The 20,210-nt window shown below is 43.0% G+C and overlaps 1 protein-coding gene across 5 annotated transcripts in view; it reads left to right on the forward strand.

The window, feature by feature from the left end:
- The window catches only part of cv-c (RhoGTPase activating protein), a 152,743-nt gene that overhangs the window by 41,585 nt on the left and 90,948 nt on the right, over positions 1 to 20,210 (forward strand). For all 5 annotated transcript variants that reach the window (XM_086993870.1, XM_086993867.1, XM_086993868.1 and 2 more), the window contains 5 exons: positions 3,745 to 3,947; positions 7,580 to 7,979; positions 8,091 to 10,690; positions 11,027 to 11,131; positions 11,357 to 11,396. In XM_086993870.1, the coding sequence (XP_086849996.1) occupies positions 3,813 to 3,947; positions 7,580 to 7,979; positions 8,091 to 10,690; positions 11,027 to 11,131; positions 11,357 to 11,396 (3,280 nt within the window). In that variant the 5' untranslated portion in view covers positions 3,745 to 3,812. The remainder of the gene's footprint in view (positions 1 to 3,744; positions 3,948 to 7,579; positions 7,980 to 8,090; positions 10,691 to 11,026; positions 11,132 to 11,356; positions 11,397 to 20,210) is intronic.

The following is a 20,210-nucleotide window of genomic DNA, read 5'->3' on the forward strand; positions in this document are numbered from 1 at the left end:
CATTGAAATCAACTTTACATCCTTACCATATCTGCTAGATTGAACAACAGAGTCTGTAGATTTATCCAGTCATGGTTTCCCAGTCCATAGTTTATTTGCATTTCACTGCTTGCATCATCATTCGTTACTCCGCAACCATGAAGATTGTACGTCGTTTTCGTCATTTCCTCTACAAAATTGAAGTTACTGTTCTGAAGTTCCATAGCAACAATAGCGAACGGAAAACCATTTAACTAAACAAATGCTTTCTAAAGCCTGTCACTTCACTTTCATTCCGTGGAAATTTGTTTTACTAAATACGAATTCATAATAAATGGCGAAATAAAGGTATAGAAAAGCCGAATTGGCCAAAAACGCGTACATCCGTAGCATTGCTGCCGATGTTTGAGCAATACGGATTTTACACACATAGACAATTCCTGTCCTCGCTGCTGGAGGTCGTAACGAAGCAATGGATCAAGGACATTATTCAGTGTGTGTGGTAAGCTACGGCCGGCTGACCGGTCTACCACGGCGTGAGCCGGCTCTTCAGCTCAATGTAGTGTTCCTTTCCTGCTGAACCTTATTTGAGATGAGTGCAGGTTTTATTGATTGACTGGAGCGGAAGACCGAAGCTACAAGACCGTCAAAAAGAAAAGTGCTCGCCATATATACATACATATAGAGCGGACCGAAACTTATCTTGGACGATGATCATCGTGTTTCCTGTCCGCCCTTCTAATTCAATGCTTCACTATTTAAAAGTTTTCTATATATGCACAGAAAACAATTTAATTCAATAATATTTAAACGCAATAACAAAACATATATCGCTAGCTGATAGAGATTTGACAGTACCAATGTTCCTAAATTCCAAAAAAAATGCTACTTACGAAAATGTTAGAACACCATTCATTGCAGTATTGTGCCTACATTTCCTACATTGCTCTATTACATGGAAACATAGAAATTGACAGAAAGTATGACGCGTCACCCTTGGCCGTGTGTCGTTAAAAGCAATATGTACTAACGTGCCGTTCGATCTTAAACTAAACAGCCGCACGAAACACAAAAGAAGATTCCAATTCAGCTACTTTTGCTACAACTTCCTTTAAAGGCGAACTAACTTATGAAGATTTTGCGAATTTTTGATACCAGAAGATGAATCGCACACAAGTATACAGAAAGACAATGTAACTATTCATTCAATGATTGAAGATCACGAAAATATAGAAGGTTAGTCTCGAGACTGTAAGATGAGGAGTGGTGGTCAGGGAAATTATTGAGCATTAAGAGATAAAATCTGAATTAACAGAATGCAATTTTCCTCAATAATAAATTGGTCCTAGCATATGGTTCCAGAACCATATGATCCTTTTTGAAGAACCCCGGGGCATGCTTTTATGTAGGGTTGCAAACTCTTTCTATTTAAACTTATCTAAACTTCGATATGAGCCAGCCGGCCATGATATCTTCTTGATACAAACGGTGAGAATCTTCTTATCAAGGACGTATTAGAGTATATCGTTTTTTGATAACGACTTAGCACATCTTATAGAATATCCTATTCGATTTGGGGGGTAAACAGCCTATCTTATGGCTAATTTTTGCCACTTTCAATCACATCCCCAGAATTATTTACCCTCTGGATATGGCCGATTCCCTTCGGCAGCAATATTGACTTCTCAAAGCGCCAGCGTTTTCGTTAACCTGCGATGTGAATTGTGTGCCATACGGAGCGGCAAGAAGGTCAAATGAACGGCTGATCTATGTTTTTACGGTATCTTAGCGATGGTATCATGTCTAACCGAAGTTATTGCATCAACTTACGTAAACACTAGACCAGGTAAATATTCATATAAATATTTCTACGGTAGATGCGGTCGGCGAATACTTTTAGAAGCCGCTGTACACATTGTACAAGCGTATACAATCATACTGCTTAGCTGGAAAATGGGACGATGTTTCAGGAAATTAAATAATATGAATGTTTATGTAATCATCCTGTACAGACGGCTCGACACGACGCTGCAACCTGGAATAAAAAATGTGTTTTGCTTCAAATGTTTCCAAATAACTGAGGTCGTCTTACTCTGCCGTTTCTGCCTCACCGCCATTGATTCTATAATGAGACATACCCAAGTATTTTGCCTGTGGGCGAAGAAGGTTATGGCGGATGTAGTAAGCCGTTAGTTTTTGCGGCTTGCATATATGTCGAGTTAACTTATCCTTCTTGACCAGGTGGGCGACTCAGTACGGTCGCTGGTGAACAATGCATATATTCATTATCTAATAGGCGAAGGGTCGTTTTTGTCATTCTAGAGTCCTCTGGTTGTTGGCAGCAGAGGCATCTTACGGCAGCTGCCGTGTTACAGATTCCAAATGCGCCGCAATCCCCCAAAAAGGTGAGATAAAAGAAATGGGGATGGCGGAAATGGATTTATATTCAGATATACACACTGGCTTATGTGCAGAATGGAACAAACGTACAGTACGAAGTTATTTCAAAGCAGATGGTCAAAATTATAACCTTCAACGCCACCTGTAGGATATGGAGACGGATGATTGTAAGCCATCATATGTGATCCGCTACAGGTCGTGGGAGTAACCTGCGAGAAAATTCATGTCCCTAAAATGAATTCTTTTTAATCTATACATTTGTATACATGACAATTTATATATTCTAATAAACGTATGACTGACGTCGACATGATTACATGGGCCTCTTTACACAGAGAGGTGTTGTTAACTTGGTTTGAAAAGGTTACCCTATCAAAAGCAAATGGACAACGCTAGGTGTCCAGTCACGTATGCCATAATGTATATCCCGGAGGAAACTGACAGCAATCCGCAATTGCCGGTAATTTTAACCATTTATAGTCTAATTATACCTATATATATATATATATATATATATATATATATATATATATATAACAATAGCAGAACCCAACTTGGGCCCGATTCAACCCAAAACGATGCAGCGAAGGCAAATTGGAGAATCTCTGTTTTTGCTGGCTTCAGCGGCAACCTTCCCCGTCTTAAGTACCCTAGTTCAAACAAAAGCGCGCAACGTAAAGAGCACCGCAACATCTGTCGACTAAGTCACCACAGCCAAGCCTCGCAGCACACGCGCGCGCTGCATCGTACGTCTGCATGCAGATGCTTGGTGGTGCAGGCTATTCAAGCCATAATTGGACTTCATGTTCATATGAAACTAGTCTCAAGACGCTTAAGTGAGAATTATATGGGTAGAATACTGATGAAACAAAAATCTTGAATAGCGCCATTTATTGGCTCTCTGTACTACGAGTGTTATGCTCTAGAAGACTTTAAGCGCTTATGTACACAGACGGTGTTGGCTGAATTTCTTGATTTTGAAATTGCCGACAGAGTTATACACACAGCGTCAAACTATGAAAGCTATTATTGCTCTTAAGCAGCGTGTCGTGTCTTTTGCGTCTAATCGATATACTAGACAACCTTGTCTTTCCAGTAGTTTTCCATGTTTCATTCAGCAACAGAACGTAGACGTGGTAACGAGCAGCTAGTAATAAGGAAACGCATGTCGTACATTGTAGCAACGTCAGTTTCACTTTGCTATCATGCGTCGCGCAAATTTAACAAAAAATTGCTCGCGCTGAGCCAGCCTTACTTACAGGTCGCATATCCATGGAAGGTATGTTTACAATCGTCTACTTAGTTTTTTGCGCGTTTTCGACAACAAAAAGCCAATTTGTGATTGTGCGATTTTGTTCATTTCAGATAAGCGATAGACGTGGGCTTTGCGTGGGACGCAAGAGCGCATACCGTGCCGAGAAGCGCCACGCAAGATGGCGCGCTACGTTAGGAATGCTCAATCCACTCCTGTGGAACAGTTTCGATCTCTATCCCAGGCCGCACCGCCGTGGAATAGTCGTAAAGCGGATCTCCTGCACGAACTCGACGTCTACCTCGACTCAGCCAATGTGAGCATGACTTCATCTACACCCCTCATTCCTAACCCATTAAGAGGTTGATATTCAGAAATAGTCTTTTTGAATGTCTGCAACACCTATGCATCGCTGTTCACTCCATCTCAATTTTTTGAAACGATATGTTTCACTTAGAGCGCTTCTGCGCACTTGGGTTTCTACGAAAGTATAATTCAGCGTCTTCTTTTTCTGCGTAAACGCCAGAGGAAGGAGCCAGACAGTGATATTTAGCATATGATTCAATGACCTAAACTTATATTCATAGTACACAGGTATTTATTTATGTTTTCCAATTCGTTACGATCCGGGCTGCCTTATCTAGGCTGTATGGGATGAAAATGTTTTCGGTTTTGAATCATATCTAGAGTCTATCAAGATAGATGCATTGTTAGATGTCTAGGTGTACGTCCAAATTGGGTCTCTCTAGGGAGAGAGAACTAGGTCAAGTTAATCTAGCTCGAATAATGAAAAGTTTGAGATTAGAAGCTATTTATCGAAGTAACTTCCCTTGCAATTGCAAGAACTGACTCTTCCAAACCTCGTATTAGATAGTAGAATAGTTACGGCGGAAGGCAGTCTAAGACATCTATTAGAACTTAGAACGGTAGTGCAATACTTCTGTATGTATAGAATTCTAGTTTCCTCGCGTGCAATACAACTTATGCTTTTTGCTGTCAAGGAAATATTTCTAGCTTCAAGCGGGTACCCAGTATTTTTGCAGTTAGTGTCGCTTTCTGTTGGAAGGCATTTATTAAGCTACCGCTTAAAAATAATATGATCTTTACACTTACTCGATGCAAGATATTGTAATCGTTTAGCAGAGGAATGGCTTTTACATAGTACTATGTAACAGATAGAAATGATTCGGAACCTGTAAAAGGACAGTAAAAAATCTGTCAAGCGGGATGCTTTAGCTGGTAACACGCTCTGTACACTGCATCAGTTTGATGATACTGTAGGTTTCATCCGGTCTGAGGTCTTATCCCGTATAATACAGTATACATCTTTGCCCTGCGGGTGCATTATGCCATGGGGCCCCTCCTTGCTGATCTTCATAGAGAGTATCTTACAACTCAGATCTGGAATAATTTAATATAAAAGCAGGAGGAAAGTTTGATAACTTATTAATACAACGAAATGCTGTTGGTTGACATACCATGTTGCAGACAATCAGGATCAAGGATCAAGATTTACTATACACATTTATAAAAAAAAAAAGTTAGGTAATGTTATAATGATTATACAGGCTTCATTCGAATGAAACTGGCTTTAAAGAACGTGCGTGCATTGTTACCACCCCTCCTCATCTACGAACAAAATCACATTTTTCTATGTGCCAGTACTCGGGGCACCTGAAAGCCAGTTTCACATTGCGTAGCAAAACTCCATGTAGACCTACGATATACGAATTTACCTTTGATCAGTCTAGCTTAACGGTGAATGATTGTATCTAGAAAAAAAATTTGCCTTTCAATTTTATTATGTGATAAACTTTTTGACGCGAAATTATTAGTAAGCAATATAGCCCTTCCTCTATCCTGTTTATTCGAGCAGCACCTTGTCCTTATTTAATGGTAGCGTCCGAAATGGCTGGGATTATTGGTCCAGGTCAAAACACTTGGTCGCGCAACTCACGTATGTATGCCAACACACGGCCTAGAGCCGTTCCTGCACTCAGCTATTAGTTCTTGTCAATCCTTCAAGGTCACGGTGATTCGAGGTTAACACTTGGCCAGGGTTTAACTGTAACGCGGTCGTCCGCTTGTTCCCAGCATAGCCGAGTCGTCGTTGTAACTTCGCGACGCCTGTCCTACTTGCTCAAAACGAAGCTTTCCTCGCTGTTCGGACCCTATACGCTGATATACGTGCGTAAGCGTCTTGGCACCTTCTGCGATGGTCGGGTTAAAAAAAAGTCAGTCCTATTAGCGACTCCGACTGTACTGAAAGGCATCATCACAGGCCTTAGTTCCGCTGAACACTTCATCTCCCCTTAAACTGATCCACCTCTCGACCTTGATTTTGCAATATCGGCTATTCATTCGAATAAAATCTAATTTCCACTAGGATTTTTAATACATGCCATAACCATAGTGCAAAGGTGGGCCGTTAATCATTTCGAGCGAAGTTAATCATCTAACAAGGTTAAACAAAAAGTGGTATTCTTCATAGAAAGACTTGCGGTTATAGCTAGAAAACATGATGCTTTACAAACTTTTATTGCCACTTTAGGCAAGTCAGGGATCATGATTCATCTACCGTACACAAATATGAAGTCCTGTTGTGCTGTGTGAAGTTGAGTTCTGATTGGTTCAAATATTGGCACATCGACGAGCTGGGTTGGGTTGAAAAGTGAGTAAAACAGTAGCACAGTCATGCAAACCCAAGTTATCCGCACTGAAGTCCGTGCTTGTACGTGATTCTGGTGTAATTATTTATAGTTAATTCTGATCCATGATGGTTATTACCGCGATCTGGTATAGTTTCCTTAATCCGACCGATGCGCTGTAGCAATAAAGTCTTCACGGTGTTTTCAATGAGCACGAAAAAGCGTGGCCTTAATGCTACTCATCATATACGCATTCGTACGAACCTATTCCCATCATATATATGCTCGAAATACAGCGGCTCATATAGCCCCCGACATCGGTCATAACTCAATGTAGTGTCTTTTATAAAACGCAACTGATTTTAAGTTTATCTTGTAAGTTGAACGGCAAGATGGTTGCCTAGATGTTTATTGCTGAACAGAAATCCGCCAAAATAAGACAAATCTCAAAAAACTCTAGCTTTCGAAATTCGATTGAATAAAAAGTCCAATTGTTAAAATTATATCGGTGTTTTAAACTGTGTACAGCTAAAAATGTTGAAAAATGTTGAAAGTGATGATTTTTAAGACCGACGTTGGATAACGTTGATTAGAACAAGGAAAGGAGGGGCACATGTAGCCCCTAGCCCACGTAGGCTCATCCATATGCCCATTTGATACTTGCCGCAGACTGGGAAATATTCTCTGAAAAAGACATTTTCAGTGCGGAGTAATTGAAATTCAATCGGCTAAGTAAATATGAGATTGTGACTGCACAAACTCACCGGTTGAAAATGTTAACGTATTAATCGTGTTTCTTATCAATTCTTGATCAACCGGTTTTTATTTTAGCCAAGCGTGCTACTCAGTGCTGTATGTGACATCATTTGGGATACACCCAGTATCACTGTCTCTTTGATACGCTTATCAGATAAACCTTTTTCTGTCATCCAAAAGAAAGTTTGTCTGCCAGACAACGTAACCTGTCTCATTGTCTTTGAAAGGATGCTTTTCATGAGGTAGTGAGAAAATTCTACGGTAGTACGTGTACATTATTAAGGAAAGGTGTTATCATGTATCCGCGGTCCCTAGAAATCGTTGTTAAGGGTACTAACAGATTACGTAATTTTACTCAGCCTGATCCTGTTTTGAGCCTTGAAATCATATAACACTACGGTTAAGTTAGATGGAAGTGAGATCCCTCTTAAGTGGCAAGACGATTCATAGCTTATTTATTGCATTACTATGACTGTCAATTTTTACGTCCTAGAGAAACGAACGGTAACAAGCGCACTATTTCCAATTTATTGCATATGGTTAGGCATTCATTGGTGAGGCTGAGAAAGAGTTGCGTCATAAAGGGTCCTCATCCAAGAATATGTCGCCGATACCTCCGCCGCGAAGACGATCCTCGTCGTCGTCCAGTGGTAAAGCCTACATGAGTTTCGCCAGCCCGGTTACAGAGGTAAAAGCCAGCTCAGCTTCATCAGGGCCATTTATTCGCTCGGCCTGGGGATACTCGAGTTTAAATAGCGCTGCTCGCCGAGGTCAATGCCTTCAAAGTGGCTGGGACCGTCGCCATTGTGGCCAAGCAGGTATTGATGCTCTTCTGGACGCAGGACACAATCTGGATGAATCGATTATCATGGACATTGGAGAGATCGAGAAGCTGACTCAGGCTCTTGTTTTAGGACTCGACAATATTGACGAGGAAGTCAAAGGTAATGTAGGAACGCAATAAATAGATTTGCTTGTAGCTTTTTTACACTGTGTTTTACTTATATGTCACTTATCAGATAACAACATATATATATTTATTTCACCTGCTTTAGAACACTCGGCACCTGAATCCAAAGGAAAACAGTCACCGACACCGCGAATCCCTCATAATCCCCACATCCTTGTTCTTAATGATCAGTCATCTTCATCGTATTGGCCGTCGTCTGTGACAAGTACTCCAGATGCTCTGGTCGTGTCCGAATCATTCAATTCAACGGTTCCAATTTTGCCTTCAACTCCACGTGAGCTTCGACGAGGATTCCGTCGTGATGTAAGCAATATCAGCACTCGTTCAGAATTGGATGACTCGTTTCCGGAGGAATTCTGCGACCCAGGAGAAGTATCGCCTAGCTGGCAGTTTGTAGACGGCGCTCGGAAGACGAAATCTTGTGACAGTTTGAATGAGAACGACCATCTTAATGATAGCTGCGTCACACGTCTTTGGACATCGGAGGAAAGCATTTCTAATAAAACAAACCGTGCTCTGATGAAAAAATTCCATGAATCACCTGGAGCCTCCCCACGTGAATCTATTTACCAATCAAAAACGCTTAAGGCCCTTGATAACCAACTCAATGCGGCATTAATGAAGATCATGCAAGATCAAGATCAGCTTCAATCACCCGTCACAGTGAAAGCCATACCTACACCAGCCGCGGTTAAAAAACCGATTCAAGTACCGCCGAAAATTTTACCAAAGTCGGGGAAACAATCTGCAATTACACTTAGCGATGACATGTTTGAGGAGTTTGAGGCAGAATTCAAGGCAACGCTAACCCGACCGAAACGAAAATTCGCGCAAGTACCTTCGATCCCAGGTCAGGTATCAACGCTGGTTGACTGTCAAGCGAACCGTAAATTGGGTCCAATACCATCTCCTATTAAACCGGAGGCTCCTGCGCGAGTAAAACGCTCACACAGTAACTCTGCACCCAAAGGCAAAAGTAAAAATGAAAACCGAAGTCCAGTCGGAGCTGTAGTACGCGACTCTAGTTTTTCGACTCAGCGCCCACTGTCTACAAAGGAGACCAATATACAACTCCGTGCAAAGTTCTTCGCAGAACTTATGGACCCAAATATCGCGTATGAGGTTAAAAGAAATCAAGACGTGGCGCACGACCGAAAGAAGGATGAAGGCAGGAAGGTACAAGATGTGAATGACAAGAAAACTGTGTACTTTGAAGAGTCTCGACATCCTCTTTTGATCAGCTATCGAAGCGCCTTGGAAAAGAATGCTGCAGTCTTGCAATCGAACCCGGACCTATCGCAGATAATTTCGAACGTGCGTAGTTCAGAACAGAGAAAATCACTTGTAATACCGTCAAGCAAGGAAAAAAGCCAATTACCGCACAACTGTCGTCCTCTAGAGAAACGAGGCAGTGAGGAGAATAATAATAATAGTTCAAATAAAAATAGCAACAGCACACCCAGAATCCAAAAAGGCAAACCTCAAGATCATTTAATTGATTCCTACTCACAAGAGTTTGAAAATTCAATGGAATCGTTGGAATCGTTTTGTCGAAATCTCCAATTAGATACGATATCGGCTAGTTTTGATGCCGAATTCGCTAAGATGTCGCCCTTAAAAAAAATCGTTTCGGACCAGATGCTCTCACAAAAGGTTATTGTTTCCGCTCTGACAACTATCGAGCCTGTCGGTAAAGAGTGTCCCAGCCAGGTTCACACTGATAGTGAGGACTGTCTATCGACGGGTAGTGGCCCGAGCTCGATTCCCAGTGGAAGTACCGACACGATGGAATCGCGAAGCTCCGGCGTGCACACGATGGAGCTCAAGAAACAATCAGGTCAACGGCATGTCACGAGTAAGGACAAACAGCAACAACAGCTGCCACAGTTGGCATCACAGCCCCAGTTACCGATTCGACGGAAAACGCGAGACTTAGCCGATGCTTTTTTAGGGCATGGCGGCCGAGGAAGCAGTAAAATTGATGTCACCAACGATGAAAGGGAAGAAACTGGCGAAGGAACCACGAGCCGCGGCATAGAGTTACTGATGCGAGCCTCCGCGCACGAAAGGGCCTCAGTAGCAGAGCTCAGCCCGGTACGCCCGTCCAAGGCGCTCCGTGCAGCTGCGGCCAGAGGTATCCCGCTTCCGAGGCCGGGGCAAAATTCTACAGTAACACAAAGTCAGTACAAACAAGAGCAGTATGTGCAGACACAATGCAAGCAGATGACTCGGAGCACGTCTATAGAGCCAGATAACCGGAGCTCTTCTCCAGATATAGCCTTGTACGAACTAAATCGGAGTGAGCAAATTCTCAACAATCTGGTCAAATCGTCAACTGATCCAGCGGTCGCGGAGTTACTGAGCGCCAGCTGCGACAGTGGTAGCGGGGACAGGGCAACCATGACATTGAGCAGCACAAGCAGTGTCTCTAATAGTTATGCCGGTGCGTCTCAAGTTCCTTCGCCATCACCAGTAAACGCGGTTCAACGGGTTGAAGTGTGTCTCTGCGGAAAGCCCATCATTACAAAATCCAATGGCGATAGCGCAAAGAAAGGGCTATGCAAGAAGTGTTCGTCAAGCAAAGCGATGCGATTCTTGCATGCGTGCACAAGCTATGCCGCAAAAACCAACTCCCTGCCAATCCTACGCAAGGACAGTGGTGACAAGGTTAAATTGCGACCAAAGGTGTGTTACTGATAAAAGCCATACATCTTCTATACCCTGTTTGTTTTACTAGACTGATCACTTACTTCACATTTTGCCTTTGTGCTCCAACAGTTGATATTTTTTTTGCGCATCGAATTCAATATTTTCTTCTGACGAATAAATTTTAGCTGATTATCTTAGTAACGCAATTTAGGAAACAGATCAACATGCTCGGTTTACAGCTAAGTAAACAGGAAGTATCTAAACATTTCAATTGTGTTTACTGATTATAAAACCCTTATCCCGCTGTATCTAACTTTCACAGAAAACTCATTCGTGTATCACAGTATCTTATAGACGTCGAACATTTTTCAGAACAATGACAAAGGCCAAAATGGGCATAGAGAGCGGCAGGCTCCGCCGCCGCCGCCGCACAATAATCAAACCTCGACGGGGTGCATCTTGTCGTCCACTCATGAAGTAAGTCCTAAAAGTTGACGGTCCACTTATCTTGTATCTAGTATAGAATCTGATAGATAACATAAATGATGGTAATTCAGCAATGGAATGAGGCATCTTTAATAGATTACGATCAAAGGCAAATTTGGCCGAAAGGCAGGCGACTAACGTTTATACGAGTACGCTTCTAAGAATACCTACTCAAATACTGACCTTGTGTGCATATTAATGGTTTCCTTCATATAGGTCGATAAAAGCCGCTCCAATTCCGTGACAGACCTTAACGGTAAGTAGATCTTTGCCATCAATGGTGGTGATAGGCTAAAGAACGTTGTGTCCTTCCATTATTACAGCGTTTTTTAAGATTCTAAGCATCGAAGCACATCACCGTGGTAACAAATATTCCTATCGAGATGCCCTTCTCTGAGGAAGCGCACCAAATATCAATTGAGTCAACCTGAGAGGAACGGGTTAATTGATTTTCTTATGTAGCATTATCTGGCAGACGTCGCACGGTGACAGGAATGAAAATTTTAGAAACAACGCCTAGGCATCTATGCGTGCAACTTCGTAGAATCGTCTGCTAGTTAAATGAAAGAATGAGAACAAATACGGACCACGGCGCTATTTTTTTTTCTTCTTTACTTTACCAATTGTCCGTTCAGAGAATCTCGATCGGCACACAGGCTTCGAGCAACCTGAGGCACATAAAAGCCTTGATTGGTAATGGATCGCTAAACACAATCGACGCAATGTAGATTCTGGTTAAGCTAGGCATAACAATTTCACCATAATCAGCATCTGTCTCATTTGAATTTGGGCAGCACGTTTTAACTAACGATATTTCAAATACTTATATGTAGCGCTGGGCAAAACAAAGCGAAAAAGCTAAATATTTGAAGAGTCGACCTGTCGAAGTTGTTGGTATAGAATAGTCGTTGGTAGGGAAATTGGTGTCGTTACGCTTGGTAGCAGCGACAATCGACGGTAATCAAGAAGCTCTGCCATCAGCTTTATTGTAGCAGCGGCGCTTCCTAGGGATTCCCAAGATTCATGGAGATCTCGTTAGTATAGCTATTACCGTTCGAGACGTTTGTCACGTTGTTATGTACGGCGTTCGTATGTCAAGTGTATTATCTACCTTACTAGTACCTTTTTTCCTTTATTTTCAATTGAGTACCAACAACTACATGTTTTAATCGGACGTACTAATGTGTGCTAGTGCTAAAGTGGGGTCGTGTCGAGAGAATCTACGGATCGGAGTTTTCCTTGCCACAAGTTGGATCTCGTTCCATTTCCTTCAATGAACGCCTCTGGTACTGGACGAGGATTATTATCGTATTAGCTGCAAGCATCTTCTGCTCGTCGATGTTTGTTCAAAGCATTTTCAAGAGCAGATTAGCCAAAATTACTCGTCCTTGTAAAAGAACAAGGAGTAGGTCTTCGACGTAAACCCCTCGTGTGCCTTCAGTTTTGCTGGACTCCTTTGACCATCAGTAGAGACTGCACCAAGGCCCGTATCGAAAGCAAGCATCCACCACCCAGACAAGTCAGATACTGTAGGTAGAAAGGTTAACAAGTGCTAATGGAGGCGAACAGTGTGGTTAACTAAGGCACCCCCCCCCCCACCCCGGCCGTTTCAAAGGCTGCTCTGTAAATCCAAAGGCCCTTTGCTTTGAGTACGTGATTATCGTCTTAAGTAACAATGCGTTGGTCGACTGGGTGAATTGGTAGCAGATGTGTATATATTTATCTATTGCTAAGAGTCTAAATCGGTGGGCTTGTCCAACCCAAAGGAGCTAGGATTGGCCTTATTTTTATAGGTCGCTAGAGCTCTCTTGTTTTTCGGGCACGTTTGCGTAAAAGATGAAGCCGATTAGGCAAATACTTTTGCGCCTGAGAAGCGAAGATTGCTTTTGCCCGTAGAGCGTAATGTTAAACTGTCTGGTTGTTGTAAACCGCAAACAATAACCTTTTTCATTTTCTGCACCACCGCTTAAAAACACTAAGTAGGTCACTAGTACGATCCGCGCTAATATAATCAAATGTATAAATAAATATTTTCGTAAAAATCGCTTGCGTGAATAACTGTGTTCAGCTTATGTTGCATGACAAACCGTCTTTACGTTATATTATAGAAAAAAGCTAAGAAAAAGATAGATTGTAGCTGCTTTGAAAAAGATAGATTGGTAGCTATTTTGTTTTCTCTATTATACATGTAATTAGACATCCAGGTCAATTAAAAGCTACTCAATGGCAAAACTGACGCGGGGCAAAGCTCGCGGGAGCGTTCGATCCTATTCTATAATAGTGTAACTATTACGATACGAGCTAATGGATAAGTTTGTCTACGACGATCTAGGCGCAGGGCGAGCGGCTGTAAAGCACTCCTTGTAGTCAATCGTTTTACGTTAATGGCACCGGTGGGACGCTTGGCCATATGAATACGTCGGTTAGCCGATGTGTCTAGTCCCTAGGTAACTGGACGAAGTTGCAGGAACTGGCCTTCAACGAGGGCCGTCCGAAAAGTTGGGCAAAGGAATCTAAGCGCCTAAATAAAGATCTCAGGAAGTCGGCTGACCAGATAATAGCAAAAGCAGGTCCGTGTCTGTGGGAAGGGTCTTGAGTGTGGTTCACTTCGCACGCGCAGGACACGAATACATGACACGACTTCAAAAAGAGCTCTACGATCGTTGTCCTTTGAAGGGAATCTGAGTGGCCTGAGTAGTCCTTTTGCCTCTACAGGAAGAATGGGTAAACGTTTACATGTGCCAAATGTAGATCTGAATGAGCTGGGGATCAAGCTCAAATTCAGCGTGTTTTCGATTAACGTCCAAAGAATTGCAAAATCGGGTACTTTTGCAAACTGCATCACAGCGACCAGAGTCAATACTTACGCCAAATTAGTTCGAGTGGTTTAAGACTATACGCTAGCAGAACCCGGCGTCCGCCTTCAAAGATCCATCCACTCAGCAGAAGATACTGGCTGCTGTTGTTATTCCGAGAGAGACTATATCGATGTGTAAGACCTTCAGGTGGGAGTCGCGGTTATCAAAGCAAGGCAAATCAGACTCGAAGATATGCTGGCACTGTGAAACTTTGGGGCGCTATTGCGGTCCGCTAACCCAGATGTTCACTTTGACACGTGGCAACTTCATCATGGTGCAATAGCCACCCGGCACAAGCTTCGCGGACAGGATGTAAGATCCATGGACTCATTCTCAAGAAAAGCGTAGTATTTCAGGTCACTCCTAGGAGATAACGACCCTTATTGCCAAATCAACCAAGGCATTTGTGTTTTCTATTAATCATCGGGGCTATACGGACCCAATCAAAACCGTACGCCGACGAGTGGCATGCTATTTTTTGGACGAGATGATATGGGTTAGGTTAGGTTAGGTGCGCGCACGTTGGTATAAGGTGTACCGGCTTGCGAGAAAAGATGAGTCCCATTCTATGTACGTGGCAATGTATGTGCTGACCACTTGACCACTGACGAAAGGTAAGTATTCACCCTCTTGAGCAGTAAGAACGGCGGCATTCACTACATCTACTGCCCCGAAAGCACGAAGGCCTCAAAACGACAGAAAACTTGGTTGTGTGCGTTTGTTGCTGGGTGCTTGCAAGACATCCTCGACAGCTTTCAGGACCGATAGTTGTGTCACTAGCTATCCAGCTTTGGAAAAATAAGACGCCGTCCGACACGCACCCGTGGGCAACTGCTTCCGGGAAACTAAACAGCACAACGTGAACCCACTAAGCGCTAGCAGACACCGGTTGCGTGATGAAGACACCACGTCGGATAAGTGTGGCCTAGTCCGTGTGAGCATTGTAATATGAGTTAATGAATAAACACACGTGCACAACTATATAAGCGCAGAGCGACTAGCTGTAAAGTGCTCGTTCCTGCCAGCCAACGACGAAGTTAAGCCAGTCCGATTTCATATATATATATATATATATATATATATAAAAATAACCGGCCATAACCGTCACCCAGCATTTTCCAAACTGTCAAAACAGGTCAAAGATCGCCACTGTTAATAAATAACTCATTGACAGAAACAAAAGATGTGGACAAAAGGGGACACGGAATGATTCTTATTAATGCTTTTTTCGATTTCGCTCTCCGAATGGAAGGCAAAGCGTAGACTGCTGTACAGAACTGTGATTAGTGCCATTATGAGACGATATTGAGACCAGCAGCGTTTCGAGGCCACCTTTTCCGCTGGCAATCTGAAACGGTTTTCATTGAGATCGCAGAACTAGAAACAGCCAGAAAGTAATAGCAGGCTGATATCAGTGTTTTGGCCTAATGGTACTAATCCTAGTGGCTGTCGACAGAAGCTTTGAGTTAAGCTGTTTTTCTAAGTGAAACATGAGCTTGGCTGACATCGCCGGATTACGGGGAACATTTCTTTGCATGCTGAACCAGCAAGCGCAAGGCTTTTTTTCTACATTAGCCGACTTGCAAGAAGGTCGTAAGACCTAGGCAATATGCAAGCTATACTTTATAGTAAGCGGCACTTTTTACGGTCGTTAACAGCACATCGTTAAAGGGGTCTCCAGTACGGCCTTAATGCGTGTGGGGCTGAAGTAGCATAAAGCTATTTTTGGCCTTTAGGTTTTCAAGGAATTAAGGCGCCAACAACGGTGTTATTAGGAGAGGAAGACGAGTTCTATAGTAACGTATTGGCAATGATAGTCTTTTTATTAGGGGTCTAAAGAAAAGAATTGATTGAGCTAAACTTAACGTACATTCTAAAAAAAGGACATGTAGTACGATGAAGTTGTGTGCTCTCCTCCTTAAGTCGTTTTTCCTAGTACTGACATTTTAAGGATTATAACAAGATCCAATGTATTCGACGTTGTGTTGTCTGTTCATAGAATTCAATATTGTTTCACCCGCATGCTGTAATTCTAATCTTCATTAGAATCTTTGAAGCGCTATTTCCCGTGTATTTGGTTTAGGGACATGAAGATCCTCCAGGCTAAATGCTGCTTGGAGTTTTTGTCCTTGAAGCTACAGTAGTAACGTGTTTGCCTACTGATACAGAGCTAACCTAGGGTCCAATCTGGACGTAGACATATTCTGATCCTCTACTAAAATTCAAATGGCAATAGAAAAGGTTGCTATTATAATTATATCCTTTTTTCTTGAGCGTCTCCAATTGCTCCATTGTTGATACCGAGATTTCTTCCTCAATAGGTTTTTGAGGCTAAGCTAATGAGAGAAAATTTTTTCTTGGTTGCACTCTTTCTTGCCTCCGATGGAATAGCGACGATAACAACAAGCTATGATAGCAAGCGTCTACAATTGGCATCTTCCTAGTGTAGTTTTTCACTATAATTCTCAAGACGGGTTAACTTGTCTCCTTCGAGATTTGACCGGCAATGCAAAAGTTCCCTTGTTTGATGCCATCATTCAAAGCATCTGCTGATATCGATATAGGTAAATGTATAGGAGAAGTCTAACATGTGGCTGTCCAAGCTAGCAGCATTACTGATGTCTCACCGTGTAGCCATCTGCGACACAATGTGGAATTCCTAAAAATAGAACGACCAGGAGAATAAGACTTCATTAACGCTATGAAAAGTCTGTTGGTGTCACAAGAGAACACATTGTGTCAGGCAGAAGCACACAGCTTATTAGAGGCAATAATTGCTTGACCTGCAAGCTTTGAACTTAGGATCCAGTTCGCGGTCCATAGAAATTGCGCCGAATCAAGTCGTGAAATAACTGTGAGGAAAAAGTTAAAAAATTTCGAGCTTCTAGTAATACTCGTACTGTTTTCTGCCTATCGCCAACGAAATAAAACTCTATTGTCTTGTTTTTTTATTTTCGCTGCTCGAAGCTTGGGTGGAGTGGGGCTGCTTTTGGCGAGGCCTTACGCCTCGTTGGGTTCGGGTCCTCATTTGTTGCGTGCCGCGTTTAGTCAGGTCTTCGCACTTGCTTGGTTGCTGTCGTGGGACTCTTGGCCTGTAGGCGACTGTGGAGAGCTGAGCTCATACAGGAGAGGGTCTCTGTCGTCCTTAGCACCCTCGCCCTTTCCTTTTCATCCTCTTCTGGCAGCAGCTTTAGTACGGCCTCGCTTCAACTATTCTAGACGTCCTTCGGCTTCTCTGTTCCTTATGGGGGCGAATTCCCCTTTCCTCTTTTTCGAGAGCAGGTCCCGCGCGCTCGACGACTGCCGCTGCTGCCGTTACCATCACTACTACCGCCACCGCCGGTTCTCCTGATCTGCAGCCGTCGATCTAACCCAAACAGAGCAAGTGACACTGCCGCTGGTCGCAGGCGCAGCAGCAGCGGCCTGGCGGCCACGGCATTGACAATGTCTCGTGGGGAAAGACAAAATACCGCCGGTATTTCTGTTGAGACCATCGTGTTTGTTGCTGCCACTATTACTAAACTTTTTGTTGCGTCACTTTCCGCTACAACTGACTCAGTCAGTATCATAAATCGTTATCAAAATTTAACGTAGTAGACCAGTGCTCGTTATTCCCATTATATCTAGCGTGCAACAACCAAAGCGACAGCTGTTGAGGAAGCGATCGGAAGTTAACTTTGGATCTCCTTTAAAACCTTTCCATTAAACATTCATTAAGATATAATAGAAATAGAGTTATGTGCCCTTATGATTGTATCTCGTAGAATACTGCCGTACGAGAAGTACCTCAGCAAGTAATGTTCAAGGTCCAAGCTACGCTCAGGTTAGCTTCTGGTAGAGCCCGCCTGCTAGAAATCTATTGACCCTCCGCATATTCTATAAACTTGCCCGTCTTCTGATGAACTACCATTCGCGGCATGGTGGATTTACTGACTGGATGACTTATTCGTCTCTTTTCTTGCAAGAAATATCGTGCGCCCTTCAGGATATCAGCTTTTGTTGTGGTGCCCTTTAGCTTAGTATCTTGTGCTTATTTTCCCTTTGTATATCGTTGTCATGATTATTGTTATGAGGTATTCTGGGTACTACAACGACATGGCAATGCGTTACGAACAAAGACTAAATGCCAAATATGCTATTAGGTGATGAACAGTGCGGTAGAAGCCACTATATAGCAGGTTGGAAAGCTTCGGAATAATGAAGTGTTCGTGAAAAGTGAATATCAGAGTAGTCAAACAATAGTGCGGCGTTATGAGGTGACGTTGTGAAGTTTTGCATCGAGCCACCTCTGTTCTCTGTGTTTTATCTGGCTCACAGTTAGTGAATGAGTGCCAGCATTTTGTCCATAAACATAGCAAGTAGTGTATTCGTCCTTCGTTTCATATTTTTCATTGACATATACAGATAGATATGTGTTGTACTATCGAAAATCAGAGTTGATCGATGTCGTCTGTGTCGGATCATTTACTGTGAAAGCTGTTGAAGTTTATTGATGTTCGAATTTGCTGGAGTTCGTGTTAATTAGTTAAACGCCTGCGTGGGTGTGCTGATAGCCTGTAGTGCAATGACGTAGAATGGAAGAAAAGAGTGTGAAGTGTCTGGCCAGGGAGATCTTCTGCACGGAAAACTTAAAATGCAGTAATACGGCGGATTGACGGTGCTCCCTGCATACGAAGACATAATACAGTCTAGTGTTGAAGCCTGTCTTCATTTCCCTATACCCTTTTAGCGACTGCGATTTCGCTAAAGGATATACGCGTAGTCAATCCAACGTTTAGCAGTAACCGTACCAAACCAGCAATGACACTCTGTTCTGATGACACCCTTCTTTAACGATTTTCTTCACGGGATTAGTTCAACCATTGGCGGAGTGACCCAACAACCTCCCGCCCGGAGCACCGTTCCCAAGCCATCTATCCCAAGCTCACTATCAGCAGCTTTCACGTTGATCGCTAACGATTCCGTCGCCAGCGAACCGAGCGATCGATATTAGTCGTGATAATGGCCGGTTCATCCTAGTTCGATAAGCCAGAGCATGGTGCTCCAGTTGATAACTAGATTTAATCACAAGTGGATTTCTTTTTCGTACGGCAACTCTATAACGTGGTCGATTCCGCTAGCAACCCAGTTGTTTTTTGTGCAAGGACGCAAGAATTTTCATCTTTTAGCGGAGCTCATGGAGTTACTTGTTTTCTGCTAGTGCTTCCGATGCGGATGTAGCTGCAGTGTCCCTAGTGATTTTACCATGGGGTTGTGCCGATTGTGTTGATTCTTCATTTGTCAGGCAACTGCTGTTCTGTCATGAAGATTCGAGCTGGCTGAGAAGCTCCCCATAGGCTTCCGGGCAACCGACTAAGGGCAGTCGGACTCGGACAGCGAACAGCCGCTACAACGATGGGAACACCGACAATAGCGACGGGGTCGATTCAACGACGACAGCGTTCCGTCACCAAGGAAAAAGGAAAAAGATCTCGAGCTTGCCCTATTGTAGAAGAAAATAATAACCTAACTAACTAACTAACTAACTAACTAACTAGCTAACAAATCAAAAAACATCTCAAAGCAAGGCATCGAGAAATCAGACCGAAATCCGTACAATACTGCTGTTGTGACGTTGAGGAAATCTTCAGCAAGAAAAGAAGACCGAAACATAACTTCGAACTTGTAGTAATAATTCCAGAGTATTTTCAGTAGTAGTGGTTAGAGAGTGCGCTGTTTAACGTTTCCTTGCCCCTCTAAATTTTCTAGCGTTGCCATTCCGTTACACTGGCATTGGCTCCTCTTAAGAACAAACAGGACTGCGACGTGTACTACAGGGGCTTGTTGGGTAACCCTCATCGGATAGGGTTGTCGAGAGGGCGCTGGTCTCGTCTTTTCCCCTCCCAGTAAGCTTTGTCTGTTTATTAACCTACCATAGCTCTTACTGGAGAAGTCGGAACTAAAACAAAGTAAGCCAGAATACCGACAAGAGCAATTTTTACATCTACAAGCCCAAGACTATTTCCACAGGACTACTTTATACCGGAGCTCTTTCCGTCACTTGCCCATCAGACCGAGCTGTGACGCACTGTATCACAGTACAATCACCTCTTCTGCTCCTAGTTGGAGAAAAGTCCGTGCGTTATCTGTCACCGTACAGCCTTTTCTTGCTCTCTCAGCTCTAACTGCCGGCGGCTTCCTGCTAAATCCTGCTGCGTTGCTACTGTTAATAT

Source organism: Varroa destructor, unplaced genomic scaffold (assembly GCF_002443255.2).
Source record: "Varroa destructor unplaced genomic scaffold, Vdes_3.0 BEIS01000006.1, whole genome shotgun sequence".
Lineage (NCBI taxonomy): Eukaryota > Metazoa > Arthropoda > Arachnida > Mesostigmata > Varroidae > Varroa > Varroa destructor.